Below are 19,718 nucleotides of genomic sequence, written 5' to 3'. Positions count from 1 at the left end.
AGAGCCTGACTTCTAATGTGAGTTTGTGTTAGTTACCAGCTATCTGTAAAACCAGACTTTTTTTAACCAAACAGTGATCATCATCATTTAAAAACAACTCTCATTTGTTGGCATCTCCTCCTGGCTCACCAGGTGTCCACTACTCTGCCAGAAGCTTCTTCCCCAAAGCTGTACCCTCCCCCATATCTTGTGCTCACTGTAATGTAGTACAGTCACAAGCCACATACTGGAGCTCTGGGTAGCAACGGACCACATCTACGGCAGCTGTCCCGAAACGTCATGCGACCTCACGACCATCTTGGCTTGGGCAAGCACACTATAACACAGCCATGAATGTGCCTAACGATGCAGCTCTGACTGCACCCATGAAGCACAGTGGAGCCGCAGAATCCCCTCTGCCTACCATTGTCTTTTCTGCCTGCCTTTGTCGGGTTTCTTCCATGCTAGTGCAAAGCTTATCTGTGTCCTCAGAGTTGGCACTCCTGACCCGCCTCAGTGAGCCAGGCCTTCCCTCCTCCCAAAGCTGAGATCCTCCTGAACACACCATATAGCCATTTCTCCGGCCCTAGGGAAGTTCGTAAAAGCCAAGGTCTCATCTGTCTTGAGCTCCTCATCATCTCTAGCTTCTCCGTAGCAAATAAGAAGGCAATCAATGTCTAGGAACGGGCAAATGAGGAAGTACTGGCTGTAAGACAGGCATCCCTCTGTTGAATGACTTCTCCAGAGTTTCTGACTCATAGCACACTGGTGTGTGCCACCTTATGTACACAATACAAATACACACGTGCACACACACACACACACACACACACACACACACACGCATGCATGCACAGCACCCATAAATCTATATTTTAAGAAAACTAGAAATGCAGTAACCTATGCAGACATAAGGCTTGAATGGGGGAAGGGAAGGCGATAGTTTGTTTTCTTGCAAAGAGGAGGAAAGGGGAAGGAAGGGGGAATGGGAATGTGTAATCTCTCTCACATGCCTTGCTTCGAATAAGAAAGTACATTTTCCCCCTTCCTCTGATTGAACACACCAGCCTCTGGGACACTTATGAAACTGTTCTTCATGAGGTCATAGAGTGGAACACTTTGCTAATTGAAGCAGCAAATGAAGCTGTAGGGAGGTAGATGCAATTACCCAAATTGGAAAGTAATGCTCTTGTTCACTCATATCAGGCCACAAGCAGTGGGACGATGGGGGAGTCTAAGTCACACACACACGCACACACACATGCACACACACACACACACACACACACACACACACACACAGGCCAAGACTGCAGCCATTCTTATACCCTCCTGTGCACTAAGTCTCCCAGACATATTGACTCTCTCACTGGGAGGAAGGGTGGAGACAAGATAGGAGAAGGGGAGGGGAAGAAAGAAGAAAGCAGGAGAGAGGTAGAAACAGATGAAAGAAATGAGAAAGCCGAAGATGGAGGAGGATGGAGAAAGAGGAAGAAAAAGGGAGGGAAGGATCGTAGAACATGGGGAGAAAAAAGAAGAACTCGAGGAAAGAGAAATAAGATTTTGTCACAAAGTTCATGCAGCCAAATACTGATTGGTAGGTCAGTCCTTGACAACCTCTAGGATCAGGGTCTGTTCCCACAGAGACCAAGAATCCTTATTCTCAATGTGATGATTTGTATATGCTCAGCCAGGGAGTGACACTATTGGAGTAGGTGTGTCACTGCGGGCTATAGCACCCTAGTCCCAATTGCCTGGAAGCAAGTATTCTGCTAGCAGCCTTCAGATGAAGATATAGAACTCTCAGCTCCTCCTGCACCATGCCTGCCTGGATGCTGCCATGTTCCCACCTTGATGATAATGGACTAAACCTCTGAACCTGTAAGCCAGCCTCAAATATTTGTTGTCCTTAATAGAGTTGCCTTGGTCATGGTATCTGTTCACAGCAGTAAAACCCTAACTAAGACTCTCAGTAACCAGCTTACATCTTTCTCCTGTGTCTGATCATTCTTATTATGACTCCACCACCAAGCAAGAAAGGAGCAGAGCCTTGTTCTCATGTAGTGAGAGTGAACAAAGGGAAGCCAGCCACCTGTCCCCGCCCAGTTTCAGCCAGTGCCACCAAACTCATTCCCACCTATCAGCCCTGGACCCAGGGATCCTCTGTTTAGGAAATAAGGTGAGCAGAGGTGGGCTGGAACCAGCGTAACCTTTAAGAACTCTCAAGAGGCAGTTTCGACGGTAACCTAAGGGGCTGGAGACCCAAGCCAGGGCAGTACCAGCTGGACTGGGCAAGAAGGGGCAGAGCTAGAGTCACAGCAGAGAATGGTTGCTGGGGAACTCGTGGGCTCAGAGAAGGCAGCAATTCCATCTGGCCTGGCACGGGAACAAGGGAGCTTCTTCTCCGGCGATATTTCCTTCTCTATCTATTGATGAATGGTTCAGTTCACCTTCAACTGTGGCCCTGCCTCACCCTCCTATTAAAGAGTGAATCTTTCCCCAGCATTCTCAGGCAAGTCTACTATTACACGCACATTCATCTCCCCATTCTAATATGTGCTTCATTCCCATCAGAGCTCTGTAGGAGGTGGCTACCATGCACACCAACACTCCTGCCAGCTCCCCGCAAAGCGTTGACAGCCATCTTCTGCATATGCAGACCTAACTCTGCTCATGCAATAAGTAGTCTGGTTAGGTCCTTGGTGGTGGCCTTCGAATGGTTAATACTACACACGGTTGCATTCACAGTCTCTAATGCCTTTTAAAATTATATCTGGATGAATTATTGAAATAAGATATTTTAGATCTAGATTAGTTAGAGCCTGTGATACAAAGCAAATTAGAGACAGAAAAATTTGTCAGATCCCTTGGCACAAGTTATGAAATTCCCTAATTTCTTGGACCATGAAGGACATATTCCATAGACACTGGGTTTCTCCATCAAATTTTCCAGGTAAGTCTCAGGAAGAATGGTTTCACACAAAATAACCGGGATTTAGTTTTTCCCTAACTTCAAATCCTGCAGGAAAGAAACACATGATTTTATCTCCAGGATTCCTTTATTTACTTCATATCACATCTTTTCTTAAAAAGAAAAAAAAAAGGAGTCCTGGAGAGCAAGTCAGACTGTAAAACAGTCTGACTACGGATAGCAATGGTGGTATGAAAAACTTCTAGTGTGAAACTGGTGAAAATGGTGAAGATTTACAAAGTCTGTGCCAATGACTAAGAAATACTCAGATCTGTGGATAAAGTCATCTCTGGGTAAGACGGAAAGTGAAAGAAGAGGAGGCAGAAAAGAGAGGGGAGGCGGGAAGAATGGATGGGAGGGAAGGAGGGACAGAAAGAGAGGGAAAGAGGGAGGGAGGGAGAGAGGAGGGAGGGCCTTTTTCTGTTTACAAAAGTCCACCTTTATTGTAAGGCAATAGGCTGCAGTGTTTTGGTCAGAACTCAGTCTTCAGATAAACAGTTTACTCCATTTTTACATTAGGAAGCTCTTGAGAATCTGATTGTGTCTTAACCATCTTCCCTCTCTGGAACTCTTGCACATAAAAAAAATGTTCATTCATTGAACTGATCAAGCTTTCTGCCACAATTTCATTTATGCCTGGCCTCATTTCTGATCAAATCTCGCCGTATATTTATTTTTAGGTTCGGCTGGGCATGGCTGGGCACTTTCCATTATAAATGCCCTTTTTAAAAATTCAGAATCTGTTCATGCTTTCTTTCATTCAACAAGTATTCGTCAGGCTGCTAATAAATGCCAAGCCGTGAAGAGAACACAAAGGTGACAGAGACTAAGCCTCTGTCTGAACTTTACCTTCTGCCCAAAACAAGAAACAGGTCAGGCAGTGTATCACACACAGTTCAATACCATGAGGAGCTATTCAGGGAAGGCCAGGCTGATGGGGAGCTGGGACCCCGTCCACCTCAGGCTGCTACAGAACCGAGAAGCATCTAAGGAGTAAGCGCAATGATAGGGAGGAGTATCTGGATGGCTCTGGAATAAGATGCTCAAAGCTAAGGGGCAAGTGTTTGCACTTGGAAGAAGAGGGTAGCATGCTCCAGTCTGGATCAACAGCAAGTGCTGCCAGGCTGTGCTCAGAGCCCCACACTGGGCCACCAGTGTCCAGTTCAGAACATCGTGGCTTTCGTCCTGAGAGCACTAGGGATTTATTTTCCTTGGCAAGATATTATTCCATAAATCTTAGAAACCTGCACCAATTAGGCTAGTCTCAAAGTGTCCTCTCAAGGTTTAATCAGCCCTGTTCCATGCAGCCTCAGCTCTGTCTCCCCCATTCCTGCAGTTTAAAGATCCTTTATGCTATATGTAAATAAGGACGACATATCTGTCACGGTGGAGGAGCTTCAAAGTAAAAAACAACCACATTCATTGCCGTTCCTTCAGTCACTTACCCTACTGCCTCAGAGAAAGAGGCAGACAAAGAAAACTCACCAGAAGCCTTCCTTTGCAATTTGAAGGGCATTTCTCTAGTGTTCTGCTCCCTGAAGAACAAGTGAAGCCTACATAACCAGAGAGAACGAGTGTAACCCCTCTGCACCTCAGTTATTTCAAATGCAAGAAGGAGGTAACAATTGTTCTCTACCTTAAGCAGCTGCATTTTTTTCCATTAGCTATTTGTTCCCCATACAAAGAAATGCTTTCACTGTGACATTTCCATACATACTATATGTTGTTCTCATTCCTCACTCTACTGCCCTGCCCCATGACCCCTCTCCCTGTTTTGCTAGTTCCATTATACCCCCTATAGTTCCCTCGTCTGGTGTCAAAGACACCCTGGCCATGTCCTCTTTTACTACCCATCACCTATTCCTTTAAACATCCTTCCCCATCACAAGTCACCTTTTCCTCTCACACCCTCCACTTACAGAAGGAAAACATGCAATGTTTGCCTGAATCTGCCTCTCTTTATGTTTAACAAAATGATCTTCAGTTCCATCCATTAAAGCATAATAAAATCACCCTGTAAAATGAACAACAAATTTTATTCTTCTTTACAACTAAATAATATTATGGTTTTTTGGGGTGTGTGTGTGTGTGTGTGTGTGTGTGTGTGTGTGTGTGTGTTCTGTCACAGTTTTTAATCCATTCATTTGTTTATGGACATTTAGGCTTGTTCTGTCATAGCTATCAAGAAAAATATATGGGCTGGGGATATGATTTGGTTGATGAAGTGCTTCCTTTATAAGCACAAAGACTTGAGTTCAAATCCCAAAAGCTCATAAAAAAGGGGGGAGGGGCTGGGTGGGTTGGCAATGCAATAGCAAAGTGAAAAGAAGAGACAAAGTTAGTCACTGGCCTGGAACTTGACTAGGTTTTCATTAGTTGCTCGGTCAGTATACAAAAAAAATGTTTGTGACATTTCCACACATATCACACTTTGTTCTTGTTCTTCCCTCTATCGCCCTGCCCCGTGACCCATCTCCCTGCCTTGCTAGCTCCCTTACTACCCCACATATAGTTCCCTAGAACTTAGTCAAGTCCCAGGCCAGTAAGAAACTCTGCCCCCAAAGGTGGAAGACTCCTGAGGAATGGCATCCAAGGATGTCCTCTAACTGCAACATAAACGTGCACACATGGACACATCTGCACCTGTCCATACACAGATGTGCAAGAATGCTGCACCTGTCCATACACAGATGTGCAAGAGTACTGCATCTGTCTATACACAGACGTGGAAGAGTACTGCACCTGTCCATACACAGACGTGCAAGAACACTGCATCTGTCTATACACAGACGTGGAAGAGTACTGCATCTGTCCATACACAGACGTGCAAGAACACTGCATCTGTCTATACACAGACGTGGAAGAGTACTGCACCTGTCCATACACAGATGTGCAAGAGTACTGCATCTGTCTATACACAGATGTGCAAGAATACTGCACCTGTCCATACACAGATGTGCAAGAGTACTGCATCTGTCTATACACAGACGTGGAAGAGTACTGCATCTGTCCATACACAGATGTGCAAGAAAATTGTGGCAGTTACATGGTTGTGCAAATATCTCAGTAGCAAGTTGACTTACATTCCTTCAGGTGTATACCCAGGAGTGGTGTAGCTGGGTCATGTGATAGTTTTGCAGTTAGGCTTCTAACCGCCACACTGACTTCCATAGTAACCATACCAGTTTACATTCCTATCAGTTGGTAATAAGGCTTCCTCTCCACACTATTGCCAGCATTTATTGTCATGTCTGCCTTACATAAACTTTATGAAGGTAAAAAGTTACCATATGTATTTAGCATGATGCTTGAATGATATCCATTCTATTTTTTAAGCATACTGAATAGTCTAAAACATATGTGTAAGTGGAATAAAATTTGATTTTCATTTTAGTACAACTTTAATGTTATGCACAAATGTGTAAAAATATATAAAAATTATATGTACATGCATTATATGTTGACTCTTCCTTTAAAACTTCACATTTCAATTTTTATTGTTTGTACCTGTGAGTATAGGCATGTGCTTGTCATAGCATGCATGTGTGGGGTCACAGGACAACTTCGAGGAACTGGTTCTTTCTTTCCACCTTGTTTCTGCCACATTGCATGTTCCAGGCCACTTGGCCTGCCTCCTGTCTCTCTCTGCATGCTGTAATTACGATGCATCCACCAAATCTGACTTTTAACATGGGTCCCCCAGAAATAGGCATAAGGGTTGACTCTGAGGTAAGAGCTGACCAAAGAGAGCAGAGATGAGAGATATTACTTACCATTTTTCTCATTTAGTTCCTGTCTCTAGTCTTTAATCCTTTTTTTAAACCAAGACTTCCAAAGTCTTTTATGATAAAAATTGAGGAAAAATTACATAAAGTCAAAACTGTTACATAAAGTCAAAACTATGAATTATTTTCCAATCTTAGAATAACATGGAAATGACTTGTATGGAAAATAAAAGAGTGAAGAAGGTGGATTTGATTGGCCTAGAAAAGAGACCAAGCCAAGAGAAATCTCCATTCCCACAGTGTCAAAAATCACCATGTAAAAGAGGGATTGAATTTGTTTTATAACTAAAGAACAGAAAGGTTATTTTTCGCTCCCAACACAGAAAAGACTGCTGACAAGAGCAGTCCAGAGACAAAGAACATGTCCTGTGGGGCTACAGGGCTGTGCTGCGGAAGCTCTCCTTCACAGCGCATTTGGGGGCTCGATCAGGAGCAGGCAGCTGCTTGTACATCCTTGACCCTGATGGAAGACTGGCTCTCCCTCTCAGGGAAGGTTGTCCTCTTTAGCTGAGCACGCCACATGGAGAAGGATATCACAGAGAGGTGAAGGAGGCTGTGGACACCCATCTAGCCAGCCAGGTCAGACAAATCAACCACAGTGATCAACTGGATGAAAGATACCACAGCCAGACTGCCCTCATATCCAGAAAAGTTCAGCTCCTAGGATTCTCCTTCCAAATCCAAGAGGTCCAAATCCAATGCAGTCCTCAGCATTGGAAATTCAGACATATTTAGCTCATCGCCCACCCCGTAACTAGTTCATATTTAGTCATGATTAAATAAACTACAGAGATGAAATGCGCTTCCAAATTATAAAGTTCCTACATGAATTAAATACGAAAGACTGTTACATATGTGTTTACTTCTATGAAGTATAAAGTAATCCAAATATATATTTCAGGACACTAAAACACAAGTCAACATGTAGAGACTACATTTAAATACCCTTAATACAGTGTTTACTAAAGGTAACTTTTATTTCCAAACAAATATTCACACTCAATTTTAAAAAATATTTTAGCATTCTCCCTGTATTAGTTGCTTTGCATCACCGTGACAAAGTGCCTGGTATAAACTACTTATAAAAGCAAAGGGCTCATGCTCTCCGAGGTTTCAATCCACTATGGTCGGGAAGATGTGGTGGAGATGATCCCCTCACACCTTGGCAACCACAAAGTGGAGAGAAGGAAAGGGCTGGCCCAGGTGAGACCACCAAGAGAGCTATGAAAAACACCCCTGTGGCCCACTTCTTCCAGACAAGCAGTACCTCCCTAAATACCCCAAACAGCACCAAGTGTCTAACACATGAGTTCACAAGAATCATTTCAGATCCAAATCATAAAACTTCATTATCTTGATTCTTTTCAATTTCACTAATATATTCCAGATTTTAAGTCTTTTATAGCCTATAGGTATGAACTTGGCAAGTTAGCCTTAATTGGCTCAATCTAAATAATTTGATTTCTGTGGGTTTTATGAGTTCAACCTTCCCTGGAAGGCAGATTATTCACAAGAGAAATATGAAGTTTCTCAAACAGTGTGGGATAGCCCCAGCACCTGGGACTCTAACACTTAAGAAGCTGTTGAGTTAGAACATTATTACAGTCCTCAGAGCAGCTGTTTCTCTTTCCTTTGAAAACAGATGGGAAATCAAAGTAGATAAAAGTGTTTGATTTCAACAATCTGTTGACGCTGTGCCTACACAGAAAGTCATTTTAGTTCCATGGAGGAAAACTCGGCCCATGAAGACAGAAGACTGACCAGGCATGATGGCACACCTGTAAGCTCAGCACTTGGAAGCCAAGGTCACAGGATCACTGCATGTCCAAGCCCAGGCTGGTCTAGCTACATAGTGAATTCTAGGCCAGCCAGGGCTCTCTTCTGAGACCCTATCTCTAAACTAAACAAAACTAGCAAAGTGGGGCAGGAGGTAAAAACACTTGCTACCAAGCCTGAGGGCCTGCTTGAGCCCTGGGATCCACATGGTAGAAAGAAAGAGCTTTCTTCTGATTTCCATATATAGCACATGCACACAAATAAAATTTTAAATAAAGGCAATAATTTTCCAAAACAACAAACGAACAAAAATAACAGAAGACCAGAGTCCCTAGGTAACTCCTTTTCACTAAACAAATCTCCATCATCATCATCGTCGTCATCATCATCGTCGTCGTCGTCATCGTAATCATCATCATCATGCCATAATTAGGGAGCACACAAACATCGGGATAAATAAAATTTGCAACTCCAGCCATATTGCTTTGAGCTTCAGCTAAAGCTGCATGTTAAGAATGTCTATGTGTTTCCTTTTTCTCAAGTGAGGAGCAGACTTTAAACATGGGTTTTCCAGCTGAAAAACAATAGTTCTGAGGCTGCACCCCCCCCCCCACACACACACACACAAGTCTCAGGGCACACAGGCAGGTACTGCTACCTTATCTCTTTGACAGCATTCTTGAAGAGAAGGTAAGTGTCCAAGAGCTCTGTATAAACTGCCACACTCGTGTATGATACTATAGAAATTGAGCTTTCCATTTTCTACAGGGCCATCCACATATTGTTCCAATTCAAAAACATTCCTGCCAGAACAAAGGCCCATGAACCAACCTCCTATTCAGTTCACCAACCATGGCGTACACAGTCAACCGGATAAATGGGCAGATGACTGTTGCACTGGAAATGATCTATGAGTTTAATTACATACCCTAACCAATGGATACAGTTACACAGCATGGGCCACACTTTGAGCCTCTTAGACAAAAGACTATAATTAGGCAAGACATCCAGTTGCACTAGGAAACAAATACGGTTCTCAGAATCTAATCCGTCATCCAAACCAGACATTATCACTCTTAACTATATTCTCAATTGAAAATATGCATCAAGTCATCAGTTGTATCAGCCAGCTGCAGCCAAGCCTAAGCAGAGGCAGGAGGGAACACACTTGGCAGGGAGCCTCGGAGAAGGATGAGCAGGGCGGTGGGGTTCTTGAAACAGCATTAGTCTGATGAAGTTGAAGAGACACCTGGCAACAGCACTTTAACTGTTCCTTCTTCCCACCCCCACAGGTTAACAAAGCACTTACTTCATTGTTCTCTCCACCTACCGAAAAAACCTGACTAAGTAGGAGAAAATGGCCGGTCCTCAGAAATCCAGGACTTAAAGAGGTCTTCTGTGTCAGAATGGTTGTCCCTCCCAAATGACAATCAAACAGCCCAAAAGACTGTATTCTTAACTGAATTCTCCCACAAAGTTTAATCCTGTGTTTGGACATCACTTGGCCCAGGAAATATGTTTTTTTTTTCCTATAAAAATGTGTTTCAACTATATTGTATCAATACTTAAAGAAAAAAAAAAACAAATACCACTCCTAAAATAATTGTTGTGAAATCATGCATGGACTCTTCTTGTCTTCCGCATTCCTGACATGGGGCTTCTTTCTCTGTGCTCATTAGAAATGGGTTCACTTCAATTATTTCCAACTGTTCCCAAAGTGACTGTGGGTCTCAGTACAGGAAAGAGGGCCATGTCCCATCAGAAGAGGAATAGCATCCATGTACCATAGATCTAGAAAGGCACACAGCTCAAATAACCAAACATAGCATCACTCCCCTGACCCTGAAAACAGCGGTCCACTACGAACAATGTTAGCTCTATATAAGATGGTCCAAGAGAACTTCCCACCGATACCCTCTCTGACTTAAACCAGGGCTTAACTAGTAAACTCCTTTTTCAGACCAGAACAGCCAAATATCTGGGGATAGTATTTCATGTCACTTTCAGGGAGAGGGAAGTAGAAAATGATAGCCCTAAGGAGAGATATTTCACAATTAAAATCCACAAGCGACTATAAAGTGAGGGAATAAAATCCTACTTGGTTTCATATCAACATGACTCCCACCAGTGTCCATAGTTGCCCCAGTATTAAAGCCACAAAGGTAGAGCCAGCTCCCTGGGCTTCCCATCCTGGAAAAGTACACAAACAGCTCTTACACAAGTCTTTGGCCAGCAGGGTTTCCTAGAGGACTGTTTAGATACACAAATCGCTAACTGTCCCCAGGTCTGAGAGGTCTGTAACTCATTAAAACAGTTTATGAGACTTGCAAACACAGATACAAAGTTTAGAGCCATCTCCCTCTGTGAGGAGCTTTAAGAAATTTTAGCATTGAAAAGGATAAGATCAAAACCAACAACAGAGGAAACAAATTGCATTGTGTAAAGCATAAGGGCTGTGTTGTTTAACAGGGCTCTTGATCCCAGGTAAAGCTTTCGGTGGGAGAAAGGAAACATTAACCCTAAAGGATCGTTTAGACCCGGCAGAGCTTTACATAATTGTAACTAACAGCAGCATCAGGGGAACAGCTGGTCTAAACACGGTCTGCAAACAGCAAAAGCACCAAGCATTTCTCCTTCACTTAGGCTCAGACTGCTGGGCGGAGTAACCAGCCACCTCGCCTCGCGGTGCCACCCTCCCTTGACTCCCCTCCCTCCCTTCCCTTTCCCTCCCTTCCCTCTCTCCCCGCCCCCAGCTGGTGCATTCAGCAGCCTAGGGAGATTAAGAGGTGCTCGCTAATGTCACCGAGCCTCCAGACGGATCTAACGTTTCTTAGCTCCCTGGACCAAAGAAATTAGAGACGTTACACCCTGTGGTATTAGATGCCATGGCCTACAACCAGCCTCTCCTAGCCTGGACCGGGGGAAGTGCACCGGGCCGGAGGACTGCGCCACAGCGGCCGCTACCTGAGCTGTCCGTGGTGCTGGCGCGGTGCGGAGGCTGCCGGGCGGGACTACGCACCGCGCCCGTGGTCACCCTCTGCGTGCCAGCCGCCGCGCCCCGTGCGCTCGAGTCCCCGTGACTGTCCACCAGCTGCAAAGATTCATAACCATCGCTGCTGGTCTTTTTCCGGTAGCTCCCGAGGAGGCTCATGGGCAAGCCCGGAGAAGAGGGGAAGAAAAAAAAATCAACCTGGGAAAGGAAGGGGGAGGGGAAGACGGGACAGACTAAGAGAGGGATGAAAAAAAATAACAATAATAATCAAGTGCCCGACATGACGCGAAGAGGAGGGAAAGAAGGGAGCGGCCACCAGGAAGGGCTCTGCAGCCACCGCCCTGGGCACAGCGCACCCAACCGGCCCCGGCCACCGGTAGGCTGGACAGCGCCCGAGGAAGTGTAGGTGTAGCCCGGCAATAGCCGGGCAGCTCCCGGAGTGGCTGGAGGGGGAGGGAATAAACAGAAGAGAGTAAAGGAGGGGAGAGTCGTAGGGAGGGAGGCTGAAAGCGGAAAACGGGGCGGGGCGGGATGGGGAGGGGACCACGACAACGCGGAGGGAGGGGTGTGTCAGCGCGGCCGTGCTTCAGAAAAAAGGGGAGAAGGTGTCTCGGGCCTTGGAGACCAGGCACCCATGGAGAGAGAGCCAGGCACGCCCATTTCATGTAACTCAGCTGGTCTTTGTTGGAGGATTCGGCAAGTGAAAGCTGCCTGGGTTGATCGACCTGGTGGACTGGGTTGTAACTCCAGTAGGAGGGGAAAAGGAATCTGTTGATGGCAGGCCATCTGTGTACCCAGACGGAGCGGCATTTCTGCACACTCCTGGCACGGGATGAGCTGTGGAAGTGGAAGAGCTGGCTGAAAGGGGTAAGGGAGCCAGGGCCAGATCTATTCGGCAACTATGTTGAAAAGATAATCAGAAGAGTATGTTAAGTCCTGTGCACTTCCAGGTCTCTTATCGGTTACCTGGGAACAGGGAAAAAGGACACCCTAACACGGCCGGCATGAAGGATGTCTGGCAAGAGAAATATACCAGATTTTCTTTCCATCCTCTAGCTTCGCCCCTCATTTTTTTTCATAGTTGTGAGCAAGGAAAACAGCCATTCTCAGAGGGGATCTGTCACGAAGTTAATTAGCAGGAGGCCAAAGTCCTCTTCTTGAAGAAGGCTCTGTAAGCCCATGTGCCTAGCTGTCCGCTTGTAATTTTTGTATTCTCAAAAGTTCCCTGCCATTGTGTGAGTTTCAAGCCTCCACAATCTAGATATGAACTGTGTTCGGTCCCAAGATGCAATCCCCAATGCTTGTTTTCACCTGATAGTATTTCAGAAGGCTCCCTCCTCAGCTCAGGTGAAAGACCAGATAAAAATGTTGACTTAAAAGTATCATTTTTCTCTCCTAGTACTTAGATAAACTAGAAGGAAAACCTTTCAGAAGCACTCTGACATTTTCCTGTGATAAGACAAGAAAAAGTGCACATGTGTGCAGTTTGTGAGGGCAGGGCACAGGCCCAGTCCTGGCCTGCCCTGCTTGTTGGCTTACATAGTTTTCACTTGCTGTTATTACTTTGATCACGTCAGGACACAAAATTCAAACAACAGAAATTAAGAGTCTTCTATCCAGATCACCTGAAACCTAAAGTTTTCCGGAAACTCCAGCTCCTAAACACAATGAATGAACTGCGTGACAAGCATTTTCTTCTTCAAAGATCACACAGACACACATTCCGTGGGTAGAGAAGGAACCAGGAGAGGTCAAGGATGAGGGGTGTTAGATCCTTTCATCCCTTCACTAACTGTCCAGCATGTTCCGGTCTGCTGAGGTGCAGTACGATCAGCAGCAGAGTCCAGAGCTAACGCTTGCTTAAAAGAACTTCGAATGGTAGCAGAAAACATGATTTTTAAACACAGGCCTTTTACTTTCAAACTTGTAAATCTGTAAACTTGAGCTATTTTTGGTTACTTCATTTAAACAATAACTTTTAAAATCTAGTAACAAAGTAGTTTCCAGTGACATTTAATAATCTCTTCCTGGGCTTTCTCAATTCATTACTGACCCCCAGGGAGCACAAACATCTAGAGTCCATTATGTGCCTCGGCAGACGCTGGTTGTATGGTCACTAGAGACGACCATTCTGAGAGTGAAAGCCGTTATTTTCAAAAGGAGCACTTTAAGCTATTTTTTTGCTACACTTCCAAACTGCAGACACACTGGTGGAAAGAAACTGACACATATGCCTTTGTATTTTTGAATATCTATCTCCCAAGTTTGCAAATCTAAAGCAAGACATGAATGAGCTAGACAGCATCCCCCTCCCCCCCCCTTACTGCTTTTCTGGGATAGAATCCAGAATCTCAAAGATGGTAATCAAGGGAGGTACCACTGAGCCACATCCCCGGGCCATATTTTATTTCTTAGCTTTATACTTAACACAAAAATAAATCAATCAGAAAAACTATTAATATTTCTACAAAACTGGGGTATAATGAACACAGACTTCTACACTGTCTAGATTTATTTATAACAGCCTAAAAACTAGAGTCTGGGTACTAACTTGGAACATCTACCAACTTAACTCTAATAGGTTCCTAAAAAGCTCACTTCCCCATGAAGATATTTCTGCTCTGCACTGCCAAGTGTTTAGCATATGACAACTAGTATGGTGTAGCTAAAGAAATAATTAAACAGTACTTAACATAGCTATCTATACTAAGCGCACAAACGTTTCCTATTGTCACTGCGCTGGTCTGTCTTCAAGCACAGCTCTATCCTGTGTGTTCGCATCCAGTTGAAAGAAAAGCCAAGTGCTCTACACTCTGGAAGTAGAAGATACAAAGTTACCTGTGTTGCTAGTAAGAACTCGGTGGCAGTTGGGTGGAGACAGGGTTCAGCTGGTAAAGGGCATGAGAATATGAGTGTGAGCCTTAGCATCAAAGGGGAGGAGGGGAGATAGGAAATCAGGCATGGTGGTTTAAGTTTATAATCCCAGCACTGGGGAAGTGGAGAAAGGAGGAACCCTAAGACTCTCGACCAATGAGAGACTCTGTATAAACAAAACCAAAAAGTTGGGTGGACCACACCTAAGAAAACAGCAGAAATGGAGATCAGCTACTGCACACACACACACACACACACACACACACACACACACACACACACACAAATATTAATGATGAGAACCTGGGCTTCCAAAACAGAGAAAATACCGTAAGAGCTAAGCCTACTCTGCTGTTTCCCAAGATCAACTCTGATTCACTGAGGCTGCCTAGATGGCTTAATGTTCAAATGTACTTGCTACTATTTCAGAGCGCTGGAGTTTGAGTCCCAGCATCCGTGTTGGGCAGAAGACAATTGTCTAAAAACTCTAAGGGATCAGATGCCCACTTCTGCCCTCCGCAGACACACAGATACACAAATAAAAAGGAAATACAATTGCCAAGTGTGGTGGTACACACCCTTAATGCCAGAACACAGGAGGCAGGTGGATCTCTGAGTTCAAGGCCAGCCTGGTCTACATAGTGAATTTCAGGCCAAGCAGGGATACACGGGAAGATCATACCTTGCTTGATAAATAAATATTCAATGAAAAGTAACAGCTGCATAATCTATTTATCTCAAGAGTAAAATACGACCTATGGGGATAGACTTAAAGGACTGGCTGTCCCCTGTGGGGTGAATCTTCAGTTGTCTTTACTAATTCCATGATGAGTGCCTATATATGTTCAGGAGCTGGCCTCCTTCATCCATACCCCAAAACGAACATTCTCTCCTCACAGCAAATGCCACCAACATTTTGCAGTGAGGCCACAGATTGAAGGTAAGCTAGGACTGTGCCGGACTGTGCCAGACTGTGCCGGACCATGCCACCCTTCCACTTTTGGAAATGATGGTAGAGACTGAGGGTTTAGAACCAAATCACCCAGCAATGAGTTCCCGGCCTTCAGGATCTGGCCAAACCACCTCAACTCTACTTTTCCCATGGAAAAGGAGCGTATTTCCATTACAACACAGTTGAAGTGAGAAATAAATGACTTTGTAAATCAGATTCCTTGGAGCTGGAGTCATGGGGTTGTAAGCCTCCCAGTATGGATGCTCTAAAAGATCACCAAGCTTTCTTTCCCCACGAGCCATCTCTCCAGCTCTTAAATCAATTATTATCTCATAGGAAGGGCTTAATAAATACTATTCTTGTTACCTATTATTACTATTGTGATATTATGACTTACTGCCATTATTTCCAGCCATTACTGTATCTTATATCTAATTAAATCACTTTTCCAAATGCAGATAGTTTCCTATCTTTAAATTTAAGCTGGAACCTCTCCTGCATTAACCTCATGATAGATGAGACTAAATAAAGGGCCTTTTGTATAAGGCAAAGTGGTTTTCTGCACTGGGGTTTTACCATCTGAGTGCTTACTTTTCCTATTACACGTGGAGTATTTAAGGAGGAAAGTCCACGTTTTCTTAGGTCCCATGACATCCAGTGAGTAACTAAATACTGAGCAAAGGCATAAGACCCTGGGATCGATCTCCTCTCCAATATAACTAAAACAAAACAACAGACACCAAAACAAAAAAAAAAGAAAGGGAAAAATTGTGAGCCAATACTAAATTAGTAAGTTAATAAAGAAACGAAAAAATGTTCCCACCTTCCTTTTTGCATTTGTGTATGAGGTATGCATATGTGGCACAAATGTGTGTGGTGTATGTGCAGAGACACAAGGTTGATGTCAGAAATCATCCCAGGTTCTCTTCCAGGTTACTCGTAGATGCAGGGTCGTCCATCAAAACCAGAGCTCACAAATATAGCTAGTTTTGCTAGGCAGCTTGTTCTGGGGATCCTCTGTCTCTGCCATTGGAGGCTGGGGCTACAAGCGAGCTACTGTGCACACTGGGCATTTTATGTGGGTTTTGGAGATCCACACTCAGGCAAGTGCTTGAAGCACTGAGTCATGTCTCTTCCCCTATTCCAGTGACTTCTTTTACATTTTTTAATATTCACACTGTGGCCTACTGGTTTAAAAAAAAAACTTAACAGCCCATAGGCATTATTTTCACCAAAATGAAATAAGATGAAGAACGTTAGTTTTTGGAATGTGGGTGGGAAATACTGTTCCTTAAAAAACTGCTTAAGGTGGTGTGTGTGTGTGTGTGTGTGTGTGTGTGTGTGTGTGTGTGTGTGTACATTAAGTAACTATATGGATGTATCTTCTACCATGGGTTCTGATGTCTGCCTGTCTCTCTTGAGTCCAACCTCTATTACTGAGCATTCCTAGTGTTCCTAACTGTGACAACCTCTACAGTGTGACTACTGGGATCACCTGAACAATTAGATAACACAGAAATCTTACGAATTAGACAATAAATGATGGCAAAGTTTTTCTGGTGTGTTCTTGCTGTTATAAAGCCAGGTCTGTTGTTTTTTAATAAAATTTCAATTGTTGGATTTTAGTGATGAAGACTCGGGAGCTGATGCTGGGGTGAAAGCCTGATAAGCACCCAGCTAATCTTCCTCCTCAGTCAGTGTCTCACTAGGAATGGCCCTCTCACATGCCATCTCAAAAAACCTTCAAACTGCATGTCCCTCCCTTCTACTTCCTGTTTGTCTCTCTATCCATCCTGACTCCCTCTTAACTCTCATGTTTTTTTCTTAATAATTCTCTGTTCACTTCCTGCCAATCCACCTCTTGACCCATGGTTGACTTTATTTAATCTTGTTTACAATATTCAAGCAGAAAACTCTCAAATTAAAGGTGTGTGCTAAGGCTGTGAGCAGCACTACACAAAAGAATAGGTTTTTCTAGTAAATAACACAATCCTAGGGTTCACAATATGATCAAATATCCTGCAACACGGGTCTCTTTGATTTTCTGCTGTACCCAATATAAATCAATGAGCCGCATTAAAACGTATGTGAGAAACACACCTCAGTCATATCCAGGTTATCTCCTTATGGGATATAACTGGGGTACTTAACTGAATAGTTTTAGGTGTATCCTAGCAATATTTAGCTTGTCTGGACTTTAAAAAAGAAAAACTTTTAATTTATATGTCTTTCCAGAGGGTTCCCAGACTCCAGTTTGAGCGATATCTCTCACCACTATTCCTGGCCTCCTGGCCTAGCTCCTACTGGCCCTCACTGGCATCTGGACCTGGGACCTGTAGTGTCAAAATCCCACCTGAAGAACCAAGGACAAGATGAAGACCAATGCCAAAATCTACATCTCTGAGCCACAGCCAAGAAGAAAAATGAGCAGGCTAGGAATCCTTTCAGGGTTCTTCAACAGCAGGGTGGACCTGACTCACTCTCGCCCTGCCAAAAAACCACAGGCCCAGATGTTCAGGAGTCTCTTGGGCTCAAATTTCCTGTCTTCTCAAACCTGACTTGTCATCCTCCTCTCCTCCTCCGAATGACATCCAGAGGAGAAATTTACAATCATTCAAGTGTTCTCATTTGCTATGCTCCAGCTGATCAAGGGTTCAATGTAGACTCATACATGTAACCAAGAGCAGCTGTCAGAAGTTACACACAGCAACACACAAAAGCAAACAGGCAGTGTGATGGAAAACAGCGAGAGCCGGAATATCTAACACAAGAACATGTCTACCTAACCTTACCTGGGAGTAGAGATGTCTGTTTTGAGTGCCTGACCAAGTGCTATGTCTCCCAGAAGACAAAACCAATCTTCCAGGTGGGTCATCCTTTCCAAGACAACTCATGCTGAAACCCATGCTCACTTGAAGATCTTGTTGTAATAAAGATCACTCAATGCTTATTTCCCACTTTCATGTGCCCTTCCTTGCTTAACTCTCATGTCCTTGACAACCCTGAGAATGTCATCTTATTTTTGGACAACCTATGTCATTCGGGCAAGCTCCCACAGATATCGTGTGCCTCAAATGTCAAACTTTCTGGCCACACTCAGCCACTACGCATGGCTGCAGTCGTAACTCCGTTGTGAGAGTGAAGCTTGAGGCCAGCAGTGTCACCACACTGGTCTACCATTCCTTTCTCAGGGTGACCAGCGAAAAACAAATTGCCGGGGATATACTGCCCATGTGGGAGTTTGTGCTCAGTGATGCCTGAAGGCAGCTTCTGGCTGAGACAGCTTCCTCACGTGCACTCTTGTGCACGTTTTGGGTCATACACATAAAAATTGACGCTTGGTTACACTTTGGTTCAATTCAAAACTCACTAGAAGATAAACATTTGTATTCTCATGAAAAGCAAGCTCCTAGCTCCAATGTCCATAATACCTTTGCAATTGTAGATTAAAACTACTTAAAATACAGTTTAATTTTTTGACAGTAAGTAAGTAGCTCCTAAATGGGGATTTATGGCTTACATTCATAATGCCAGCACTCAAGAAGTTCAGACAGGACAGGAAGTTCAAGGCCGGGCTAGGCTCCATAGTAAACCTTTATTTCAGATCAATAAATTTTTAAAATTTTAAAACCTTAAGACAGGCTTGTTGCTACATGCCTGTTTCTCCAGCACTTGGGAGACAGGGACAGGACAGTGGCAACAAGTTTGATGCTACAAAGATATAAAAACAAAAACGAGTTCTTAACACTGAAAGAGGTTTGGCGTGTGTTCCATTTGGCATGTCAGTGTGGTAGTCTGAGCAGACATAGACTAAAGAGACATGGAAAGCAGCCACTGGCTTTGAAGGAAGCCTATGCTATAGCTATGTTTATGCACTGTCCAAATGTACACATAAGTTTTCCATGACCCCACTCATGGCCACACTCTTTTCTCTATGGTGGGAATAAACCCCATTCTCTATATCACTGGATAAAACAAAGTGAGATGCAATCGCCAAACCTGATGACCTGAGTTCTACTCCCAGAACCCACTTGGGAGAAGGAAAGGACAGACTCCTGTTTGAATCACTCTCTGACCTCAGAGGGTTTCAGAATAAAAGGCTTTGGAACCCAAGTGAAAGACAAAAGGACCCTGAGGTTTGGAAACCCATAGCAGTCATATGTTAATTATGCCTAGATTAACTAAGGGAGAGAAAAGAAGAAATCACCCTGTGGTGAGCCACTCCTTTGCTTTTCCCTGTTACATGCAGCCATTCTAGTCCCCAGTGGGGTGCCACCTAACCTCTGCACTTCAATTCTTCACTTGTCATAACAGTTACTGGGAATTTCATGTCTATACAGTCACAGACAAGTTTTATAACTTAAGATTCTGTTAACTCACTCATAAAAC

At 44.0% G+C, this 19,718-nt stretch overlaps 1 protein-coding gene and 1 long non-coding RNA gene across 6 annotated transcripts in view; one reads left to right on the top strand and one right to left on the bottom strand.

Moving 5' to 3' along the window:
- Dnajc6 (DnaJ heat shock protein family (Hsp40) member C6) overlaps positions 1-19,718 on the bottom strand; it is a 166,244-nt gene that overhangs the window by 96,556 nt on the left and 49,970 nt on the right. The window contains exon 1 of one of the 5 annotated variants that reach the window (NM_001415921.1): positions 11,476-12,021. The exons of the other annotated variants lie outside the window; for them this stretch is intronic. Within the exon in view, the coding sequence (NP_001402850.1) occupies positions 11,476-11,662 (187 nt within the window). The 5' untranslated portion in view covers positions 11,663-12,021. Of the gene's footprint in view, positions 1-11,475; positions 12,022-19,718 lie in introns of those variants that run through there. 5 annotated transcript variants of the gene reach the window in all.
- LOC134479018 (uncharacterized) lies at positions 11,770-18,286 on the top strand. Its single transcript, XR_010051939.1, has 2 exons — positions 11,770-11,905; positions 17,565-18,286. It is a non-coding gene; the product is annotated as an uncharacterized LOC134479018 (long non-coding RNA).

The sequence above is a fragment of the Rattus norvegicus genome, chromosome 5, assembly GCF_036323735.1.
Source record: "Rattus norvegicus strain BN/NHsdMcwi chromosome 5, GRCr8, whole genome shotgun sequence".
Lineage (NCBI taxonomy): Eukaryota > Metazoa > Chordata > Mammalia > Rodentia > Muridae > Rattus > Rattus norvegicus.
The sequence above is the reverse complement of the archived record's forward strand: the minus strand, read 5'-3'. Positions and strand labels throughout refer to the sequence as shown.